Here is a 21,065-nt window from a genome sequence, read left to right as displayed (position 1 = left end):
TACCCTGCCCTCATCATCAAGGACAAAGTGACAGGAATACTTGGGTGGATTCCAGTCATCAATGCCACTGACTGCTGGGTCCTTGTTTTTTAACTGGTGATGGAATCATAAAAAATGAATGAGCCCTTGTTTACCATGTAGGAGGTCCCACGTTCCATCCCTGAACCTGGGACCTCCTAAAAACAAAAGAAACAAATAAAAAAAAACAGTTCTCATTGGGGAGATGTAGCTCAGTGGCTGAGTACCTGCTTCCCACAAGGTCCTGGATTCAATCCCTGGTACCTCCTTGAAAAAAAAAAGAGATGAAGAGAAAATTGTTTATGGCTAATGCACATTGAGAACAAGGGCTCAAAATCGGTCTTTTTGCCACTCTTGTTTTATAAGTAGAACTTTTATGCAAAAAAAATGCAGTGTTTATATAAAACACTTATCCTTTTACAAATCTATTTCTTCCCTGAAAAATATCTGCTGGATTGTGTGGTCCAGGGAATTGAAATAGCTTTTTTTTTTTTTTTGGTATCTTCCTCTAAACTGTTTTTCCAGTTTAAATACAATTCACTGAAATATTTTCTTTCTAGTCTCCAGAGAATTCAGAGGGCAAAGATGGATCCAAAGTAACTAAACAAGAGGTTAGTATATCTTTGACATCCTGTATTAAGTTATTTACATTTAAATTCTTAATATTGTTATGATTGTCTGCAACTGAATGAATACTATTATATGCAAGATTGTTGAGAATACATAAACCAGAAATAAAAATGTCCTTGTGTCATCTTGCTTTGCGTGGGTGTATTTCAGTTGGGTACACTGATGAGGCATTTTCTACTTATTCTATGTTGTTTATGTTTCTCCCTGTCAGTCCCTGTGACTGTCTATTAAAGGGATACAGAGAATTCCTTCTGGGCAAAGAGCAAGATAATAGGTAAATTCATCAAGGAGAACAAAGTGTGTCTTTCACAGCAGGAAAGTGAAAGTGTTGATTTCATAAATTTACTGCTTCACTGAGTGAACTATAAATTACTTCTTAGGTTATGAGTATTTGCCTAAGAGTAGTCATTTCCGAAGTCAAAACCTGGGGAAGGATACTAAAATGTTGAAATATTAAAGTTCTTTTTTTAAGCAGGAAAACTCTTAGGGCTCGGCATAACTGATTTGGCAATCATTCAAAGAAGCTCTGAATTAAAATACAGAAACCTCCAAAAAGCAGATGGCTTTGAAGAAATGTTTGCATTTGACTCTGCATGGTAATGTTCTTAAACATCTCAAAGAAGGTGAACTAAAAAGTAGCCAATGAGATGGTAACTGTCATGACAACCATTCACTCTTACACAGAGCTTTACAGTGTGTAGAAAAACTGTAACTCTTACCTTTGAACGTTTAAACTAAAAGGGATGATGAGAGAGACAAAAGCACTATCTAGTTACAGTTGATTTGGATGATTCATATGGTAGTTAATTATTTGGAGGATTTTGTCATGATAGCAAACTCCCCACAAAGATTTATATAAGGAAATTCTGCCAAATGGAAAACCTTTAACAGAATCTATAAAGAAATAATTTAAAACAAAACAAACAACTGCCACTACCCAAGTTTCCACTGTCTTTTCACCATTCAGTGTCTGATAGAATTTGAGAGGTAAAGTTTGTGATCCTGTCTTCAACAAAGCAAAGCTAGAACCAATTCCAAAATGAAAAATACTTGCATTTTCTTGGAAAAAGCAAAATATAATTTGTAGGACAGTTGGTTAAGTATAACTTACCCTACTGTTTTTAAGTTTGGGCATAAGAAAGCATTTAGGTAAAGTAGTTAAATTGATCTGACAGTCAGAAAGCCTAAAATCCATTTCTAATGCTATGCATCTTAGATAGCAAAAACAGTCTTCCCCATCCCTCTGCACTAAAAGCAAATCAAGCTGGTTAGAATATATGTAAAGTATGTGTCTGTGTGTATAGATTTGATCATACAGCTATACTGTAAATATTATTTTAACTCCAGGGTTGTTAACAAATATCTTTTCTAGACAAGAAGACGCTTTACCTGTCATTTAAGCCAAGGTCAGATTAACCTATAACTCATGATGTGGCTTTAGGACATTTACAAAATTGTTAGAAAAAAAAAAGGGCCAGTCAGCTCATGGTTTAGGGTAAAAACCATCAGAAAGTATGTTGATTGATTTTTTATTTCTATTGAACTGAATGAATTTGCCAGTGATATCACTGAATATGCATAGCCTTGACTATAGTGAATAGATAGCAATTACAAGGGAGGTGGGGGGGACCCTCCTTCAAAAATCCTCTACTACAACCATGATATTTGAAGGGCTTCGTACAGAGTATATTAAGTATTTCAGGAGACTTGGACAATGAATAATTGAATTAATATGTTACAGTCATTATACTTGTCAGTTTACAAAGCCATTTGCATCCATTGTTTTATCTGATTCTTATGATAACCCTAAAATAGGACAGGACAGGTTGATTCCTTAGCAAAAACGTATTGAGCATATGACACACCAGGCACTGTTCTAGGTTCTGCAGATTTCACAGTGAACAAAACAGAAAGATCCTGGCCTTCACAGAGCTTCTACTTTAGTGGGGGAGGGAGGAAGAGAGAAAGGAAAATAAAATAATTGGATATTTGCTATGAGAAAAATAAAACAAGGAAAATGAATAGGACATGTCAGAGAAATGCTATTTTAAATAGCAGTTAGGCAGATATTATTATCCCCATTTTTACTACAGCAAAAAAGATTATCAGAGAAATCTGTGATTTTCCCCAGATATCAACCTTGTAAGTAACAGAACCAAGAAAGAGATCTGTATCTCTTGATTCAAAATCCTCTGTTCCCATGTCCTATTAAAAATCGTGAAAATCTCTGTCTCCTCCATTCCCCAGCCACAGTTCTGTTATACATCTTTCCCCACTTCCCAGTTTTATAAAGGTATTTTTTAATCTAATTTCTTAACTTGTTTTTGAGAATAAAAGCAACTTGACTTTTGAGTTTTACATGGTCAGGCCCAGGAGCAATAATAAATCTCATAAAATAAAAATACTTCTAAATTCCAATAGATCCAATACTGTTTCAAGCAGTATTCAGCAAAATCTAATGATTCTTCTTGGCCCTAGTTAATCCTGTGAACCTTGTCATAATGGGATTAAGCGTCAGTGTTGCTTTTACAATGAGGACACTGAAGTAGAACAGTCCATGTCTTTAATAGTAGCCTCCACTAGAATTTTCTCCAACCCAGGAGATGCTCAGTTCATCAATAAATGCCAGCTAAGTACTTCACCATGTGCAGCACTTACCTGCCACAGTAACAAAACCCTCATGTTAATGATCTCTGTCACAATCCTGGTAACTCATCATTCTAAAAGCTTCACTTCTTTCCCTCAGAACTACACTTTTGATGACTTTTCCCAAGGATTCACACTTAATCAACAATTGATAAACTTTTTTCATCTTTTTCTTTTCTAGATAGTCCTACCCTATATCCTGAATGTCAAATAAGTACTTCAAATTTTAGTGTTTTAAAGCAGAAAAAAATAGCAGTCTAGTTTATTTCATATCCAGTAGATAGTCCAATCATTTATGTATTTTTAAGGCTGCAAAAAGCAGATAGAATTTTCCAGGAAGGTATACACACTTGCATGCATAATTATTACTGCTAACTGTGAGTGAAAGGCTCATCTCAGTTTCCACTGTTTGCAGTGAAAAAAATTCTCTTATCATGGTGACTTGGAAAGGAAAGTTTAAGAAACATCTTCTTGTTTATGGCATAGAAAGAAGAAGAGCTGGTAAATTTTAGGCAAAAATGATTTTTAATAAAACATGCTTTTTAGAGACTGGCTAGTTTTAGACAACCTAGGAAGGCAGACTTCATTTTGCATTCATTTCCTAGGCTTTTTATTTTCAATCTCTTGTGCTGGGCCTGAATTATAAACAAATAGGGAAGTCCCTTGGATCAGTACAGCTTTCAGGCCCTGCAGAACAGTGCTTTGATTGGAATGTCTCTCTGGAAACCCCAAAGGGCTCTTTTATATTACTCTGCCTAGTCAGTATGTTTGGGTATTCCCATGTAGAGGAGAGGAGCATGAGCCTCAGAGTTGGTGATTCAGCCACATGATATTGCCTCACTTCATTGAGAGTTTACTAAGGGCAGCTGGTTGGCAGATAGGCTGACATAAATAATGGTGAACATATTTGGCCCCTTTTCCAGCCCCAGACTGGATAGTAACTGAGTAGTGACCTTGGGTCCCACTCATACTCACAGAAGAGCCAAGCATTTCTGTTGAATACCATTCTGTTTACCTCAACATTCATTGAGGGCCCCTACTAGGCACTGGTGCCATGGAGATGTAAGAGAAGACTGTTCTGTGTAGTAAGGAATTCAGACATGAAGCACGTGACACAAACAGTGAGGTACTGCACATAAGCCAACACCAAGGGAGGTGGGGATTCACATACGGTTCAGTCCCCTCTCTTCAGCACGGAAGCTGCCTTCTTGGACTGTCTCTTTGGGAAAACTTTCTGCTCCTATACTCATGATGGTTGGGGTAGTTCTTAAAGCCTCACAGAAGCGTCTGTGTTGAGCTCTCATTCGTAATCGCAGTTGCCCCTCTACTTCTCTCTTTGGAAAGAGACTTACTGACCTATTGATGTGGCCTTTTCTTTGGTAGTACCCAGTTCATGAAGTGTGGCTTTTAAATGAAACATCCTGGGAAAGGAGCTACACGATTTGTGTTCTGGTTCCAGTGACTTACGGGTGCATCCTCATGAATGCAGCAATCTGCATGATAATCGCACCAGATGTAGGAGTTGTTTAATGTGAATTGAGCAGTGTGCTGAGCTGTACATCCATTTACACTATGCAGTGAATTTGTCACAGCAAACCACTTAACCTGCACGGTCCCCTTTTCTTAGATTCTGCTAGCTGGCCTTAAGTCCGATTCAGAACTTTCCTCAGGACCCCAGGGTTAAAATTATTCATGGAGGCCCTGACCCTTTTTTTCCTTCTATAGTTTAAAGAAAGATGCATTTAGCTTCCTCTGGCTATTTTGAGCAAGAAAGTTCTTAGAGGTAGAGATGGCAAGAAATACTTCTTCCAGTTTGGCCCAACCAGCTGACCTAGACTGACCTGAGCACAGCTTTGAGAATTCCATGATTCCTTACATCATGACAAGGGCTGCTACTGACCATTTTTGCTGACCCCCTTCAAAAAAGTTATTTGTATCATTTAAGCTATTGTAATGAGACAAAGCCTACATAACACAGGAAGAATCAGGGAAAATTTTAAATGTGTTTATTCAGCAGATTATTTCTTGAGCGTCTGTTATGTACTAAGTGGTATGCTACTCTACTGGAGAGAGGACGGTGAATAAAACAGAAAAAGTATGGTGTATATATTTTGGAAACTCTTTTAAAGAAAGGCAATTGTGTATTCAAATGAGAAAGCCCTTGGGGAGCCAGCTTTTGCTGGATGGTAAATAGAATTTCAGTTCTGTGTGCTTATTCCAGAAGTACCAAAAACTGTTCTTTTATTTTGAATTGTTTTTTTTTTTTTTTGCAATCTTATATTTGCTGTTAATTTGCACCACCCTTGAAGAAGAAAAGATTTCCTGAGAAATCCTTAACACAGTTCCTCTCCACATTTTCTAAAATTCCAAATTAAAAGATTAGTGAACATTTAACTTTAAGTGTTTCAACATATGCCTTTTTCTTTTCTTTGTTAGATAAGTTGTTGGTTTACAGAAAAATCATGCATAAAATATAGGATTCCCATACACCACAACACCAACAACTTGCATTGGTGTGGAACATTTGTTGCAATTGGTGACAGCACATTTTTATAATTACACTATTAAGTCCGAGGTTTAACTTAGGGTTCATTGTTTGTGTAGTGTAGTTCCATGGATATTTTCAACATGTGCTTCTAATAGTAAATGTGTTTATTTTGTTGTAGGTAATATGAAGTCCTCCTTGTTAACCACCTAAGATTTTTAGTCATTCTCTTTTCTAACAAAGTCAGAAGATGGGGAACTCCCACTATTTTGGTATCTCCACAATTACATGTCTCTTCATCTATTAATTTATAAGCTCTAATTCCATTTTTCATTGTTCCAAAGATCAGACTGGAGACTAATTGTTACATGTATATGGTATCTCAGTGCTCCTGCTGTGAATTTTATTACAAAAGCAGAGTTTATGATTTGGGCCAAAACCTAAATTCATGTTCTTTTCCTTTGCTTTACACCACATCCTTATTTGGGAGAGGCCATTTCTTTAAATAGTGTGCCTACACCTTTTCAGAAACACTTCCTTTTGAGCATTACAGTGGTCAGAGGATTTGAGATAAGTTTCACTTTGTTCTCTTGGAGAGGGTAATAGTAGTATATATAGTCTGTCAACAAAGGAGGGTATTAAAAATGAATTTTTAAAAATCAACTCAGTTGTATGTAATCACACACAAAAAAAATGTTTTTCCCTTTTCTTTGTAGCCCACAAGACGGTCTGCAAGATTGTCAGCGGTAAGTACTTTAGAAACCTTCTGGTGGTAGTTCTTAAGAGTACAAGTTCCTTCTATCTAGATCAGAGCAGCAAAAGGAAGATTAAGGTGGTGTTTCCCTTGAGGATTTTTCTTCTTTTTTGAAAAGTACCTGGGATCACAACACTCCAGCACGTGTTGCCCAAGCAGCTCACTTGATCAGATGTGTCAGTGAAAAACAGTGGCCAGCCCTGTTACCAAGAATAAAGCCCAGGAGTCATTTGATATTAATAGGTCTCTGAAGCAAAAGACATGCAATAAGCAAAGTTCTAGCCTTCATTTTCTACCTATGATATGCTAAAGTGGACAGAAACTGTGTTTCTCTGTCCCTAAGTGATACTTTAGAACATGTGTCAGTCCTGTGTCAGAATGTTCTGAAAATTTTCTGAACCTGTATGTTTCAGCCTCATTGCCAAACTAGAGAATCTTTGAAAAAACAAGGATGCCACTTTACTACTTGTAAACCTCTGTGTGTGTGCCAGGCATAGGGCAAGGGTTATAATTAAAGTTGGGATGGGCAGGTGTAATCAAGCCTCAGAGATGAATGTGTCCCAGCTCCTCCTCACCACTTTCTGTTCCTTGCTACTCTGGTTCTCCCCTCTGCTGCTCTGTTGATGCACGTGCCCTTGTTCCACCAACAGACAGATCGGCCTAAACATGGGTGGAGGATTTTGGTTAAAATACGTACAACCCAGGCTGCCCCATTAAGATGTAGGGGAAAGGCATTAACATTTTCGCTGACAGCAGATATCCCCACACTGGACATTACAAGAGCTGCAAGCTACTCTGACCTGCAAGGGAACATGGATTTCACCCTCAACCCTGACCTGTGCCTGGAGCATGGCAGGGACTCAAAGCAAAAATGGCTCTTAGTCACAAGTTGAGAAATATGGCTAGGAAGTGGTTGAGCACGTGCTTCCCATGTATGAGGTCCCAGATGCAATCCCCAATACCTCCTAAAAAAATTACGGCTGAGTTTGGGATAGGCAGGCCAATGTTTTACATGAGTACCAACTTAAGTAAGCTGTATCTGAGCCACCAGGAAGAGTTATGAGCCAGGATGCTGTCTTGTGTGTGTGAAGTTGGCCTAGACTTAAAACCCTCAAAAATGGTCTATTCTGTCCAGTAGTACCTCCTTGACAATAGTTTGGAAGTTATGCTTTAACTTCTTTTGGGTTTAACTGTAGATTACACAGAAGATGATGTACTCTATGACATAATCTCTATCCAATCAAGTAAACAGACTTTGTAAGTCAAATAAAAACCAAAATTAAAAACACTACACTTCCTAAGTACAAGGTACCAGCAGTGAAAGCACCTTCCACTGAAAAGGAACATTCCCCATGGTGCCAAAGCAGGGCCTTTTCAGCATGTGAAAGCATGTGCAGAATTTCAGACTGCAAAAAACATTGCATTTCCCCAACCCATCAAAACACTTGAATGCTGAGTCAGGTGGAAGGGTGTGATTTACAGAAATAATATAAAAGGAAATTGTGTGCCGTGAATTGAGAAAATAAGTACATGTAAATATACCATATCAATGCCCAGAATAACAGAATTTAAAATTTAGGAGCCATAAAAACTGCTTTATTGGGGGAAAAGACGGCAGATTTAGGGTGATATGAAGATTAATAAAAACATTTCTTATATTTCAAGCTCATACATATTTTTTTCCCAAAGGTCATTTCTAATAGCCAATCTTCCGGAATCGAATTGTCTATAATTTCATTTTATGCTTTTGATGAAAAGGGCCACATTGAACATGAACCTGAACTACCTAGAGGCATTGAGGAGGAACATATATTTTTCTCCACAGGGGAAAGCCTGACCAATGTTTTCTATTTTAAAACCATTCACTCTGATGTCGGAAGAGATGTGCACTTATTTTTTTCTAGATCTTTGAGAGAAATATTTGCCCTAAAATATCTACAGAAAACCAGTGGCTTAAATGGGTTATCTTTTCCCCAGCGCCTGCATGTGCCACCAGTCTCGGGGCCCTGTGGAAGCTGAAGCCCTGTGTGGAGGGGGCCATGGGAACAGGGAGGGGAAGCATAGCAGGCAAGAGGAAAACAGTAGCCTAGCAGGCTCTTTGGCTAATAAGATCTGTTAAAATCTTAAAGTTGGGGAGGTAGCAGAGGACATGTTATCCTCTTAATAGTATTCTTAATAAAAAGTTATAGAAACAAGTGAATGCCATACCTAGGTGGTTGGAAAACTCTTCTCACCTTGCTCTGACACTAGAAAAGATGAACCTAGGAATAATCTTGGCAACAGACCTTGAAATCTATATCAGAGGTAGAAGGATTTGGAAATAAGTTTGAAATACTTCACAGACAACAAGTCTTCATTACCAAATGGGCTTTGCCTGTGGTTGTGCTGTGATTTCTAGACCATTGGGAAGGCCAGTGTGACCCAATCCATTGAGTTGCTAGGCCGAGGGCCTGAGTAATTCCTCTTGCTGCTGTGCAGTGATAAAAGGAAGTACAGAGGCATCGAAGACAGAAGCTTAAACCTGTTCCCAGAGAGCTCTTTTGGCCTGGAGAATAATAAGTTGGCTTTTAAAAATCACCTGAGGTTCACTTGAGAACCCAAGATGAAAATAGTTATGAAATGTAAGTTTTATGCTGTTACTTCATCCCAAAAAACAGGACAATATTTTGTATTATTTAAATTATCTTTGCAGAAACCTGCTCCACCAAAACCTGAACCAAAACCAAGAAAAACATCTGCTAAGGTAAGAGGTGCTTTTTCCTCCCCTTTTGACTTTTTAAACAATGAATAAGTTATAATTCCATATACAAATATCATCCAAGAAAAGGTCACATTTAATGATTTCAGGCTAAATGTGTACTGACCAGAAAACTGGGTAGCCTGATTACAGGCATTCTCAAAAGGCAGAACACACAGTTTTCTGTGTTAATAGGAATGTGTTTCCTTTTGGTCAACAAGGCGCAGGAAGTCAGAGCATGTTGCTCTGAGAAGCCTGGCATCCAGAGTGGGTTTGGCAGCTGCCTAGTGGACATGCAGTTCACGTGGCTCTCAGAGGAGGTGAAGATGGGCTCTGAAGACACAGCTGCCAACAACTCAATGAATTGGGAAAGCGCGCTTCTGACTTCTTGTAACTGGTCTCAGTAGGCTGGTCTGATGACTACTAATACTTAAAACTACCAAACATTTATATGACCCTGTACTATGCCAGACAATATTCTGTTTGCTTTACCCATGTAACCCTCACATCAGCCCTGTTGAGGTAGGTATGAATATCCCATTTTGAAGATGAAGGAACTGAAGCACAGAGTTAATATGAAGCTTACCCAAAACGCTTTTTCTGCACTCCGCCCTTCAGAACATTGTCCCTTGTGAGTGACTTGATACTGTGTTTTTATCTTTTTTTCTTTGACATACAAACAGCTGATTTCTGAAGCAAAACTAACTTCTGTGGCTTGATCTTACAGTTAGAAAGTTTTCTCCATTTGGGCCTTCCTCTTTGAGCACTTTAGCTTTCTAGTCACTAAAGCCGCATGTCTCCACGTGAGGTGTTTCACTAGAAAGCTGCTGGAGAGCCTGCCACTTTGGTTTCCACCTCCTCCTTCACCAAGCCCTGTTTTCCCTCTCCCCCTGTCAGACTTCTCACCCATTTGGTGTAATTCAGTTGAAGTCCACAAAATGGCCTTCCAGTTTCCCCTGAAGGCTGCCATGTTGGCTGCAGTTGTGCTGCATATGGTATTTGGACGGAACCTGATTGATGATAGCTAACATCACACTGTATCTAATATAACCCTCTTTCCCTGTGCTTTGATCCTCTGTTAGAAAGAACCCGGAACAAAGATTAACAAAGGTGCTAGAGGAAAGAAGGAGGAAAAGCAGGAAGCTGGAAAGGAAGGTACTGCACCATCTGAAAATGGTGAAACTAAAGCTGAAGAGGTACTTTCCATAAATACCTCCCACTGATTGGATCAGTGCCTTAAATTGCTCAATCCTTCAGCTGGTGATAGCCCGTTCATAATGTTTCTTTTTATTGCCTGTAATGTTATTGCAGATCCACATCTCTCGCTCAACTGTTAATGTCTCAACCTGCAGAGGTACCCCACCCAGCACTCTGTCAGTAAAGGGGCAGATTGAAACAGTGAGAGTTAAGGGTACAGTAGAAAATTCTGCATGTTTGCAGTGACTAGAATCAGATAGTAGCGTGGTGTTTTTATGAACAGTGGAAGCTTGCAGGTAAGGCTTCCCTGGTTGTTTGAAAAGCAGAAAGCAATAAATGGAAGAGAAGTGTTTGCATAAGATATCCTTGCCTTGTCAGTTTTACACCCTGAATTGAAATAGGTTTTGCAATAGAACTGCTAAAAAGCAAATGCTCCAAAGTGTGTGTGGTGATGGGGTGGACTTCTCTTTGGCCTTTAGTAGCTTAGAAGTAACTGTCCTTTTTTTCTTCCTTTCTTTTTCACAGGCACAGAAAATTGAATCTGTAGATAACAAGGGAGACTGAATTGTCATGAAAGATTGGGGTTGATTTTATGTACCTCTTGGGACAACTTTTAAAAGCTATTTTTACCAAGTATTTTGTAAATGCTAATTTTTTTAGGACTCTACTAGTTGGCATATAAAAATATATAAGGATGGACATTTTACACTCTCATAGTCCTGCTTTTTGGAAATTTCCATCATTCTTGAGTAAAATATAATATCACTTTAATATTGGAAGCTGTGTGTAAAAATGATTCAGCGTTCCATGCACTTGCTTTAAAAATTTAGTCTGTGCATACTGTGGTGTTTTTACCGTGCATATTTGAATTTTTCATGCAGTTTTTCTAGAGCAATAATCAGTGGTGCTTTTGTACCTAGGTTTTATGTGATTTTAATGAAACATGGATAGTTGTGGCCACCTGCTGACTATATGTGGTTTAAAATAAAAGGTTTTCTTGCCTGCAAAATACCTGCCTCTTAGTGTCATTACTAAATGCAGTGATCATTTCATTTTATTGTTGCAGATGATGCATAAGGAGTTTCTTAATCTGTGTCCATATGTTATCTCTAATAAGCAAAATTTATTATATAAAATATAATTCTTTTAATAAATTAATCCCCTAAGAGTACCAATGTAGAAAATGGCATCTAATACACTTTATACCAGAGGTAGCCAGCAATGACCATATAGTAAAACAAACACTAACTTAAAAAAATTCCTTATAAACCGGATAGAGCTCTGCTAAACCAGAGCTAATGAAACTGCTATAAACCAGGCCTCATCCTTGAAAATCTCCCATTTTCAAAATAGTACTAAATTATATTTGCATAAAAGTATTTCCCATTCATTGAGGACCATATGACTTTGAAATCTCTTTCCCCAACATGAACACATTTTGGTCTTACATCATCAGCCTGAAAAGGCAAGTGGTATTGCATTTATGAGAGCTCCTTTCTAGGCTAAGAAATAGGGAGGCTTAGAGAGTATGTGATTGACTTCAAGTCCAACAGGAAGAAGGACCCAGACTTGGACTTAGTCTTTATATTTTAAACTTAGTATCCTTCTGTTGGTAGAAGGCATAGCAGTACCAGGAACAGAGGAGCTACTTTAAAATTGATGTCTTTTGTGTTTGCCTTCCCAAGGAGTTTGGTAACTGCATGAGCACCCCCAGGAAAACAGAATTGTGGGCATTCTGCTTACATGAAGACTTGAATCTTTAAAGATGGATATTAGTGCCTGCACTACCCAGAGACTACTGCAAAAATTTTTTGTTCCTCAGGGCCTTAGATACTATTGTGTCATGATTTTCAACAAGAACAAGGTTCTTCCTCCAGCTTGTATTTTGGGGCTCAGAACTTGTTCCACATCTATCATTAGTCTGTTACAAATATCAATCATATTATATACAATGGGATCTCATTCAGTTTCCTTGGTTTCTAATTTTGAAAGAAAACACACCTTAATCCCTGAACAATTGTGTTGGGTATGCTGAAAACTACTTTTACCCTAAAGAAACCTATCCAAGATCCTGTGATCACTTTACGAAAGTACTTTTAACATCCAGTTGGTACACAGTTAAAGTACATTGCCAACCATCTTCCCATTTAGAGATGGAGAGCTTTTTTTTTTTTTCATAAATTTGCTTTTTTGAAAATTACAAATATAATACAGTTGATTTTTAAAATATCAGATACTCCAATAATATATCTTAAAGCGAAAAGTCAAAAGTTTTCCTTTCCCCCATTGCCACATTTCACAGGTTATCATTATGTACCATTTTCTCTGTGGCTGTATACACACATACACACAAACATAGGCATATGTATTTTTAAACAAAAGAATCATATTGTACGTCTTAATTTGAATTTATTCTCCCAATAAATTCTGGTTGGAGATATAGGTCATTTCTAATATTAAACTGCTGCCAGTAATACTACAGTAAACATTCTTGTACACATAGCTTTACGAATGCACATTTGACATTTTGAATATTGCCAAAAAAAAGTTGTACCAATTTCCATTCCCATCAATAGCGTATGAATGCTATTTCTTCCTACCTTTGCCAGTTCTTTTATTTTGGTTAGTCTAATAAATGAAAACTAATGCCTCACTGTTTTTACTTGCATGTATTTTATTAGTAAAATTGAGCTCCTTTTCATATGTACAGTAGTCAATTGGATTTCTGTGAATTAAGATTTTGAAAATTTTCTCTCTGGGGTTTAACACGTTTTTAAAACATTTTTCATTATAACCATTGATGCTATAACTTCTATTACACACACAAGATCAGGAGTTTTAGTATACATTGGCCTGCTTCCCACTGATCAGGAGCTACCTTTTATAAAGAAATAAGTATATATTTATGTGCCTATTAAAGTAATGAATATCGGGAAATGGATGTAGCTCGAGCAATTGAGCTTCTGCCTACCACATAAGAGGTACCAGGTTCAGTTCCCCATGCCTCCTGGAGAAGGCGAGCTGACATGACAGGCAGGCATGGTGAGTTGACACAAGATGATGCAACAAAGAGACACAGCAAACCAGGGAGCTGAGGTAGCTATCCCACATGGGAGATTCCTGGTGCCTCCTAAGGAAAAGATGAGCAGACACACACAGCAAATGGGCACAGAGAGCAGACAGCAACCACACAACAGGGGGTGGGGAGGAATAAAATAATCTTTAAAAATAATTATAAAGTAATGGATATTATCATTGCTACATTGACAAAGTAAGGGAATATTATAGAGTTGACAGCTACCAAAAATAACCCAGGAAACCCACACTGATTCCCCAAAACATGAAAATCTGATGGCCACTGCCAAAGACCAATGCCCCCAAACACATGGAAGGTATGAGAATACCTATCCATTGCTACCCAGTTTGTGAATTTATACACACTAAAAAAGTAACCACTTCAAGATACTTGTGAGGAAAATCGACCCTATGAATCTATAAGGACTTTGAGTGAAATGTTGCTCTCTGCAATTGAGCAATACACTAGTACAATCATAAGTGGTAGCTCACGCATTGAAAATTCTTCCTGAAGACCGCTGTGATGGTTAGGCTAATGTGTCAACTCAGCCAGGTAATTGTGCCCAGTTGTTTGGTCAGTCAAGCACTGGGCTATTGTAATACAAGGACATTTACGGGCTTTAGTCATTGGTGAGTTTGCTGCTGATTACATATGCATCAACCAGGGAGACTGCCGTCAGCAATGTGATGATTTATCCAATCAGTTGAATATCTTAAAAGGGGAAGTGATTTCGGCATTCAGAGAGAATTTCCCAGCTGGTCTTTGGACAGCCAACATCACCCAGAAACTCATCAAGGACCTTCATTGGACTTTAATCAGACCCCTGGTTTGCAGCCTCCTACAGAACCTGAACTTGTGCATCCCCACAGTCATGTGAGAGACTCTTAAAAAATAATACACTAGTGACAGGTATCTCCTGTTGATTCTGTTTCCCTAGAGAACCTTGACTAATAGAGCCACCCTCTGGATCCTGGTGGACCTTGAGAAGCAGGTGGCCCTGCAAGTTCCAGTTTTAAGTTCTGAGGAGATTTTCTGTACCAAAAGTTAAGATTCATTGGTCCAAACAATAGGTGAACTCTCTCATAAAATCTTAAATGTATGTTTATTTATTAAGGAGTTTGAAACATGATTATAAACTTTAGGTTTTTTTCTGCCCCCAAATTCTAGGGAACTTCACTCTGGACTAGAGGTACTATTTCCATCATACAGGCTTAGGGAAGCCATCTCAGTTTTTAGCTACTTCATGCTAACATGTCGTTCTTTGAATGTTACTTCTTAGGAGTTACAAACTTTTATTAATATTTTTCTATTTATTATTTTATTCAGAACATTTATTTAAAATCTCTTAGAAGAATTATGATTAATAATAGAAAATAGCCAGGAATTATTCAGTTCCCAGTACAAAGCACCTTACATACATATCTTGTTTAATTTGGAAGAAAATTTATGAATTGTTATTTTAATGTTTCTAACTGCTAGGGAAAATAAGTCCAATTTTCCAGTGCTACACAGAGGTTCAGACTCAAAGTTACATAGAGATTTTGAGGATTATGCATCTCTCATGGGAGAACAATAAGTCTTTGAATGTCCAGTTTAAAAATGACATTTACGTGTAAATCTTCATTATCTTGGATTAGACAATTTTTTTTTTTTGAGGTACCAGGGCTGGGGATTTGAACCTCGGACCTCATGCGGGAAGCTGGTGCTCAGCCACTGACCGACACTAGCTCCCGCAGTTGGTTTTTTCATTTGCTTGTTTTGTATTTTGGAGGTACCAGGAATCAAACCCAGGACCTTGTACTTTGGAAGCAGCCACTCAACCACTGGAGCTACGTTTGCTCCCAGACAATAGTTTCTTAAATATTAACAATTAAGGCCCAAATAACCAAAGGAAAGAACTCATCAAAATTTAAAACTGTGCTTCAGAGGGCATGATTAAGAAAGTGAAGAGATAACCTGCAGAATGGAAGAAAGTATTTGCAAATCATATCTGTTTAGTATCCAGAATATGTAAAGGACTTTTACAACTCAATGGTAAAAAGACAACCCAATTTTAAAATGGGTAAAAAATTTGAACAGATACTTCTCAAAAGAAGATATACAAATGGCCAATAAGCACATGAATAGGTTTTTAACATCACTAGTCACTAGGGAAGTGCAAATTAAAACTATAATGAGATCATTTCTCACCCAATCTGAAAAACTAGCAAAAACTGGAAGAGCCATTTTCCTTGAAAGTCCAGAAAACAGTTAAAGGGTAGCAGTAACTGACCAAATGCTAAATCAAGGAAATGCAACGTTAAACAGGTAGGAGAATCTCATGGTGCTCTTGCTGGCTCTTCCCTAACAGTGTGAAATTGGTGTATGCTCTCACTGTGGGTTCATGGCCCTCTTGCATGGGGAAGTGCCTGAATGTCAGTGCCAATCTATTAGGTGGCAGCCTGAGGGAGTTAACTAGGACATTCATGTCTGGCTCGCCCTCCCAGAACTTTCCCAGCAGGCAGAAGCAGCTTGCAGACAGGTAAAGCAGTGTAAAAAACAATTAAAGCAGCCTGGGCACGGGATTATTGGTTTTAAGACAAAAATTAGAGCACCTGTGAAGTAGATAGTAAAGAGCACATTTGGATTCCTCTAAACATGGGATGGGGAATTAGAAACACCTTAAGCTAATCTAAGCCCAGAACAAGATGCAGGGTCAGAAAAATGGAGAGGACCATGCACTTGACTTTGATAGTAAGGAGAGCACCAGACAGCACAGAGCCAATTTGCTAAGACTGTGAAAGTTGTGGGTTTTTTTTGTTTTGTTTTGTTTTTGTTTTTTTGGTTTGTTTGTTTTTGTTATCTCCTGGCTTTCAGGGAAATCAATCATATCACTTACCTAGATACAAACTTAAGGAACAGATGGCTGAGGGACAAAATCCCAGAAGTAACACAGTAAAATATTAAAATGTACAATTGTAATAAAATATTACAAGACAAAGAAACAGGAAATACTGTCCAAAATAAAGGATAATGATAAGTCTTAAGAAACCATTGTGAAGAAGACCAGACTTTGGACATACTGGACAAAGACTTTTAAAAAATCATCTTCATACTCTCAAAGAGATAAAGGAAAACATGGAGAAAGACCTAAAGGATATCAGGAAAATGAGTGAATATGAGAATTTCAATAAAGATAGAAATTTTTAAAAGAAACCAAACAAATCCTGGAATTGAAGACCAAAATATGTGACACACATTCCCTAGAGGGTTTCAGCAACAGATTAGAGCCGGCGAAAGAGTATCAGTGAACTCAAAAACAAGACAATTGAAATAATAAAGGCAGCAAAACCGAAAGAAAAAATAATTTAAAAAAGAAAACAGAACCTAAGTGTGGCAGTTGGCATTCTTTACAAATTCCAAAAACATACTGGATTATGTTTGTAAACTGGTCTGTTCCTCTGGGTATATTTGTATTAAATTCAGAGTTTCCAATTTTACTTGATTAAATTATGATTAAGTCTTTGATTGGGCCACATCAGTAGGATATTGAGTCCCCAACCCCATGGTGGGCAGGGACTCACAGAGAAAATGACATGGCAAAAGAGTTAGTTGGAGTTTTTTGTGCTGGAACTCTGGGAAGTAAATACACAGAGAAGCAGATAATGTGATAAAAGAGAAAAGGCTCCAATAGACAAGGCAGAATCCCCAGGAAGAGAGAAAGCCATTCACCTGATAGTTTACTGGTGGCCTTGTGGAGAGAGCATAGCAGTTGAGTGTGGAGAGAAATGGGCCCTGGGAGAGAGACAAGACTTAGCCCACCTAGGGCTGAGATTGGAAGAAGCTGGGACCACAGAACCTTAAGAGGAAGAGGAAGGCTCAATCGTCGCTGATGTCAGCAGCCATCTTGCTCCAACACATGGCAACAGACTTTGGTGAGGGTAACTTAAAGCTTTATGGCCTGGTAACTGTAAGCTTCTACCTCAAATAAATACCCTTTATAAAACCCAACAGATTTCTGGTACTTTGCATCCGCACCCCTTTGGCTAATATTCTAAGAGACCTGTGAGACACCATCAAGCATATCAGTACATACATATGAGAGTCCCAAAAGTAGAAAAAATTGAAAGAAAGAGGCAGAAGGAATATTTGAAGAAATAAAGGCAGAAAACTTCTCAAATTTAATGAAAGATATGAATATGCATATTCAAGAATCCCAATGAACCCCAACATGATAAACTCAAAGAGAACAATACCCACACAAATAGTCAAACTGTCAAATGTCAAATACAAGGAGAGAGTTATGGAAGTTGCACAAGAAAAGCAATATGTTATGTATGAGGGAGCCCCAATAGGTGCTGATTTCACCTCAGAAACCATAGAAGGAAGAAAGCAGTGGGATGAAATATTTAAAGTGCTGAAGGAAAATAATTGCCAACCAAGAATTTTATATTCAGTGAGTTTTTCTTTCAAAAAATGAAGGAGATTTTAAAACTCTACCAGAGGCATAGAAGCTGAGGGAATTCATCACCACTAGACCTCTACAAGGAATACTAAAGGGAGTTCTTCTGACTGAAAGGAAAGGACACCAGACAGTGGATCAAAGAGACATTAAGAAAGACCCATGGTAAAAACAAATATGTGGGTAACTATAAATGCTAGAACTATTGCAATGCATTTTTGGAATGGAATCCACTTTTTGCTTCTTATAGGTTCTAAAATGCAAATGCATAAAAAGTAATGGTAAACACCTATGGTTTTAGACTTGCAGTGTATAAAGATACTATTTATAACAAGTGCAAAAAAAGGGGAGGACACTAGGAGATATAAGAATGGTGTATATATATATGCTATTAAGTTGGTATCAAATAAAATATAATGATTATAGTTTAGGATGTCACACATAATCAGTATTCAATTTAAATGTAGATGGATTAAACTCTCAAGCCAAAAGTCAGAGATTGACAGTCTGGATTAAAAAAAAAAAAAAGAAAGCATGACCCCACTGTAAGCTGTTTACAGGAGACTCACCTGAAGTAAAAGACACAAATAGGCTGAAATTGAAAGGATGGGAAAAAAATACATATTTCATGCAAATAACCAAAAGAGAACTGGGTAGCTATAGTAATATCAGCTTAACTAGACAGTAAGGCAAAAACTGTTATAAAGGACAAAGAAAGACACTATATATTAAGTGGTCAATTCAATAAAAAGGCATAACAATTATAAATATATATGCACCTAACAGCATGGCATCAAAATATATGAAACTAATATTGACAGATTTGAAGGGAGAAATACACAGCTCTATATTCATGTAGATCATCTAGATGGAAGATCTATTAGGAAATAGAAGACCTGTATGATACTAAAAACCAAATAGACCTAACACATATATAGACCACTTCACCCAATAACAACACATTCCTTTCCAGGTCACATTGGTCATTCTCCAGTATAGACTACATGTTAAATCACAAAACAAGTCTCAATAAATTTTAAAAATGGAAATTTTACAATGTATCTTCTCCAACCACAATGGAATGAAGCTAACAATCAAGAACAGAGGGAGAACTGGAAAATTCATAAAATCTGGAAATTAAACAATGCACTCTTAAGCATGCAATAGGTCAAAGAAGTAATCAAAAAGGAAATTAGGAAATAACTTGAGGCAAAATAAAAACACAAAACTCATGGGATACAGCAAAGGCAGTACCAAGCAGAAAATTCATAACTCTAAATGTTTACATTAAAAAAAAAAGATCTCAAACTAGAGACCTAACCTCATAACTGGAGGAAATAGAAAAAGAGCAAAGTACACCCAAAGCAAGCACAAGGAAGGAAATACAAAGATTAGAACAAGGAAAAATGAAATAGAGATTAAAAAATAATAGAACCAAATATCTTCATAAAGATCAGTAAAATAGACAAACCCTTTCACTAAACTCACAAAAAAGAGAGAAGATAAATAAAAAATCAAGAGGGGTACATTAATGCTGACCCCACAGAAATAAACAGGCTTATATGAGGATACTATGAGCACATCTACACCAACAATCTAGATAACTCAGATGGCATGGACAAATTCCTAGAAATATACAAACTACTGATACTGACTCAAGAAGAAATAGAAATGCTCCCTTTGGCAGCACATATACTAAAATTGGAACTATACAGAGATTAGCATGGCCCCTGCGCAGGGATGACACACAAATTCATGAAGCGTTCCTTTTTTTTTTTTTTTTTTTTGACACAGTGGGTAGAGATTGACACACTGAGGGAATGCTGGATTCCCATCCTGGGAAGCTCTGCCACATTCCCCAATGGAACAGCAACCATCCCCCAAGTGCAAGGGCAATGACCAGTGAAGGACAGTCCAATGATGGGCCTTGATACTGATGACTATGCTTTTGAGCCTGTTGTGCTTGAAATTTCAACTTGGCCTAGTGTCATAGGGTGCCTAAGAGTTACCTCCTGAGAACTTCCATGTTGCTCAAATGTGGCCACTCTAAGCCAAACTCAGCATATAAATGCATTACCATCCCCCCCAGCATGGGACATGACTCCCAGGGATGAGCCTCCCTGGCGCTGAGGGATTACTACCAACCACCAGCTGGTGACACATAGAAAAAGACCTTGAATAAAGGGGGGAAACAGTAGAGACAAATGAGTTTATATGGCTAAGAGACTTCAAAATGAGTCAGGAGGTCATCAGCGGGGTCATGCTTATGTACAACTCAGCAGGATCTCAGAGACAACCAAAGTAGATAAAAACCCAGGTAGTGGTAATCCTGAAGACTACAGAGACACCCAGGTCCTACATTCATGGCAGATGGCTCCAGAGTTCAGTGCCTTGCCAGTGCACCCTACTTTGGAATTTTTACTGCTGAATGTGATGGAGTTGGACTCAGATGTGACTTCTCTACACATGCCTCTTCTGTCCCTTTTTATTGAACCTGTGGTTGGCACTGTAGTTGCTGTATGCCCAAAAGACTTGAATCTCTGGGCTGTCCATTTGCCTGCTGGGCCCTGAGCCTCAGCAGTGTTGCAACACCTACTCTCCAGTTTGTTGGACTTACCCAGGTCAGCTGCCAGGGAGGTGAGGATGGACAACCACCATACCAAGGAACCAAGAAAGTCTACAGCTGTAGGCACAAGAGTCCCATCCACCAGGCATGTGAGATCGAAGCCCCCTCTCAATTTAGAGGTGGAATGGGCATCGCCATCCTAGGGTCCTCAGAATGAAAGAATAAAATATGAATTAGAGTAGACTTACTGGTATTCTACTATAGAATTATTGTGACTCTAGCAATGGAAGAAATTATATCATTGCTGTGGAGACAGTGACCACAGAAGTTGCTGAAGGCAAGGAGAGGGAAAAGGATGTGTGATATGGGGGCATTTTCGAGACTTGGGGTTGGCCTGAATGATATTGCTGGGACAGATGCAGGACTTTGTATATCCTGCCATAACCCACTGAATGGAGTGGGAGAGAGTGTAAACTACAACATAAACTATAATCCAGACTGTGTAGCAGTGCTCC

At 38.1% G+C, this 21,065-nt stretch overlaps 1 protein-coding gene and 1 non-coding gene across 10 annotated transcripts in view; both read left to right on the top strand.

The window, feature by feature from the left end:
- The window catches only part of HMGN3 (high mobility group nucleosomal binding domain 3), a 63,333-nt gene extending 52,095 nt beyond the window's left edge, over nucleotides 1–11,238 (top strand). For 4 of the 9 annotated variants that reach the window (XM_058307075.2, XM_058307072.2, XM_058307070.2 and 1 more), the window contains 5 exons: nucleotides 579–629; nucleotides 6,496–6,525; nucleotides 9,226–9,276; nucleotides 10,353–10,466; nucleotides 10,582–11,238. In XM_058307075.2, coding sequence (XP_058163058.1) covers nucleotides 579–629; nucleotides 6,496–6,525; nucleotides 9,226–9,276; nucleotides 10,353–10,466; nucleotides 10,582–10,713 — 378 coding nt within the window. In that variant the 3' untranslated portion in view covers nucleotides 10,714–11,238. Of the gene's footprint in view, nucleotides 1–578; nucleotides 630–6,495; nucleotides 6,526–9,225; nucleotides 9,277–9,491; nucleotides 10,471–10,581 lie in introns of those variants that run through there. The other 5 variants (XM_058307074.2, XM_058307078.2, XM_058307073.2 and 2 more) reach the window with 4 other exon arrangements.
- Nucleotides 11,239–19,655: 8,417 nt separating this feature from the next.
- Nucleotides 19,656–19,759, top strand: LOC111762345 (U6 spliceosomal RNA). The gene has a single exon (XR_002795476.1). It is a non-coding gene; the product is annotated as a U6 spliceosomal RNA (small nuclear RNA).
- The last annotated feature ends 1,306 nt before the right edge of the window (nucleotides 19,760–21,065 follow it).

This window comes from Dasypus novemcinctus, chromosome 11 (assembly GCF_030445035.2).
Source record: "Dasypus novemcinctus isolate mDasNov1 chromosome 11, mDasNov1.1.hap2, whole genome shotgun sequence".
Classification (NCBI taxonomy): domain Eukaryota; kingdom Metazoa; phylum Chordata; class Mammalia; order Cingulata; family Dasypodidae; genus Dasypus; species Dasypus novemcinctus.
This window is presented reverse-complemented; position numbering and strand designations above follow the sequence as displayed.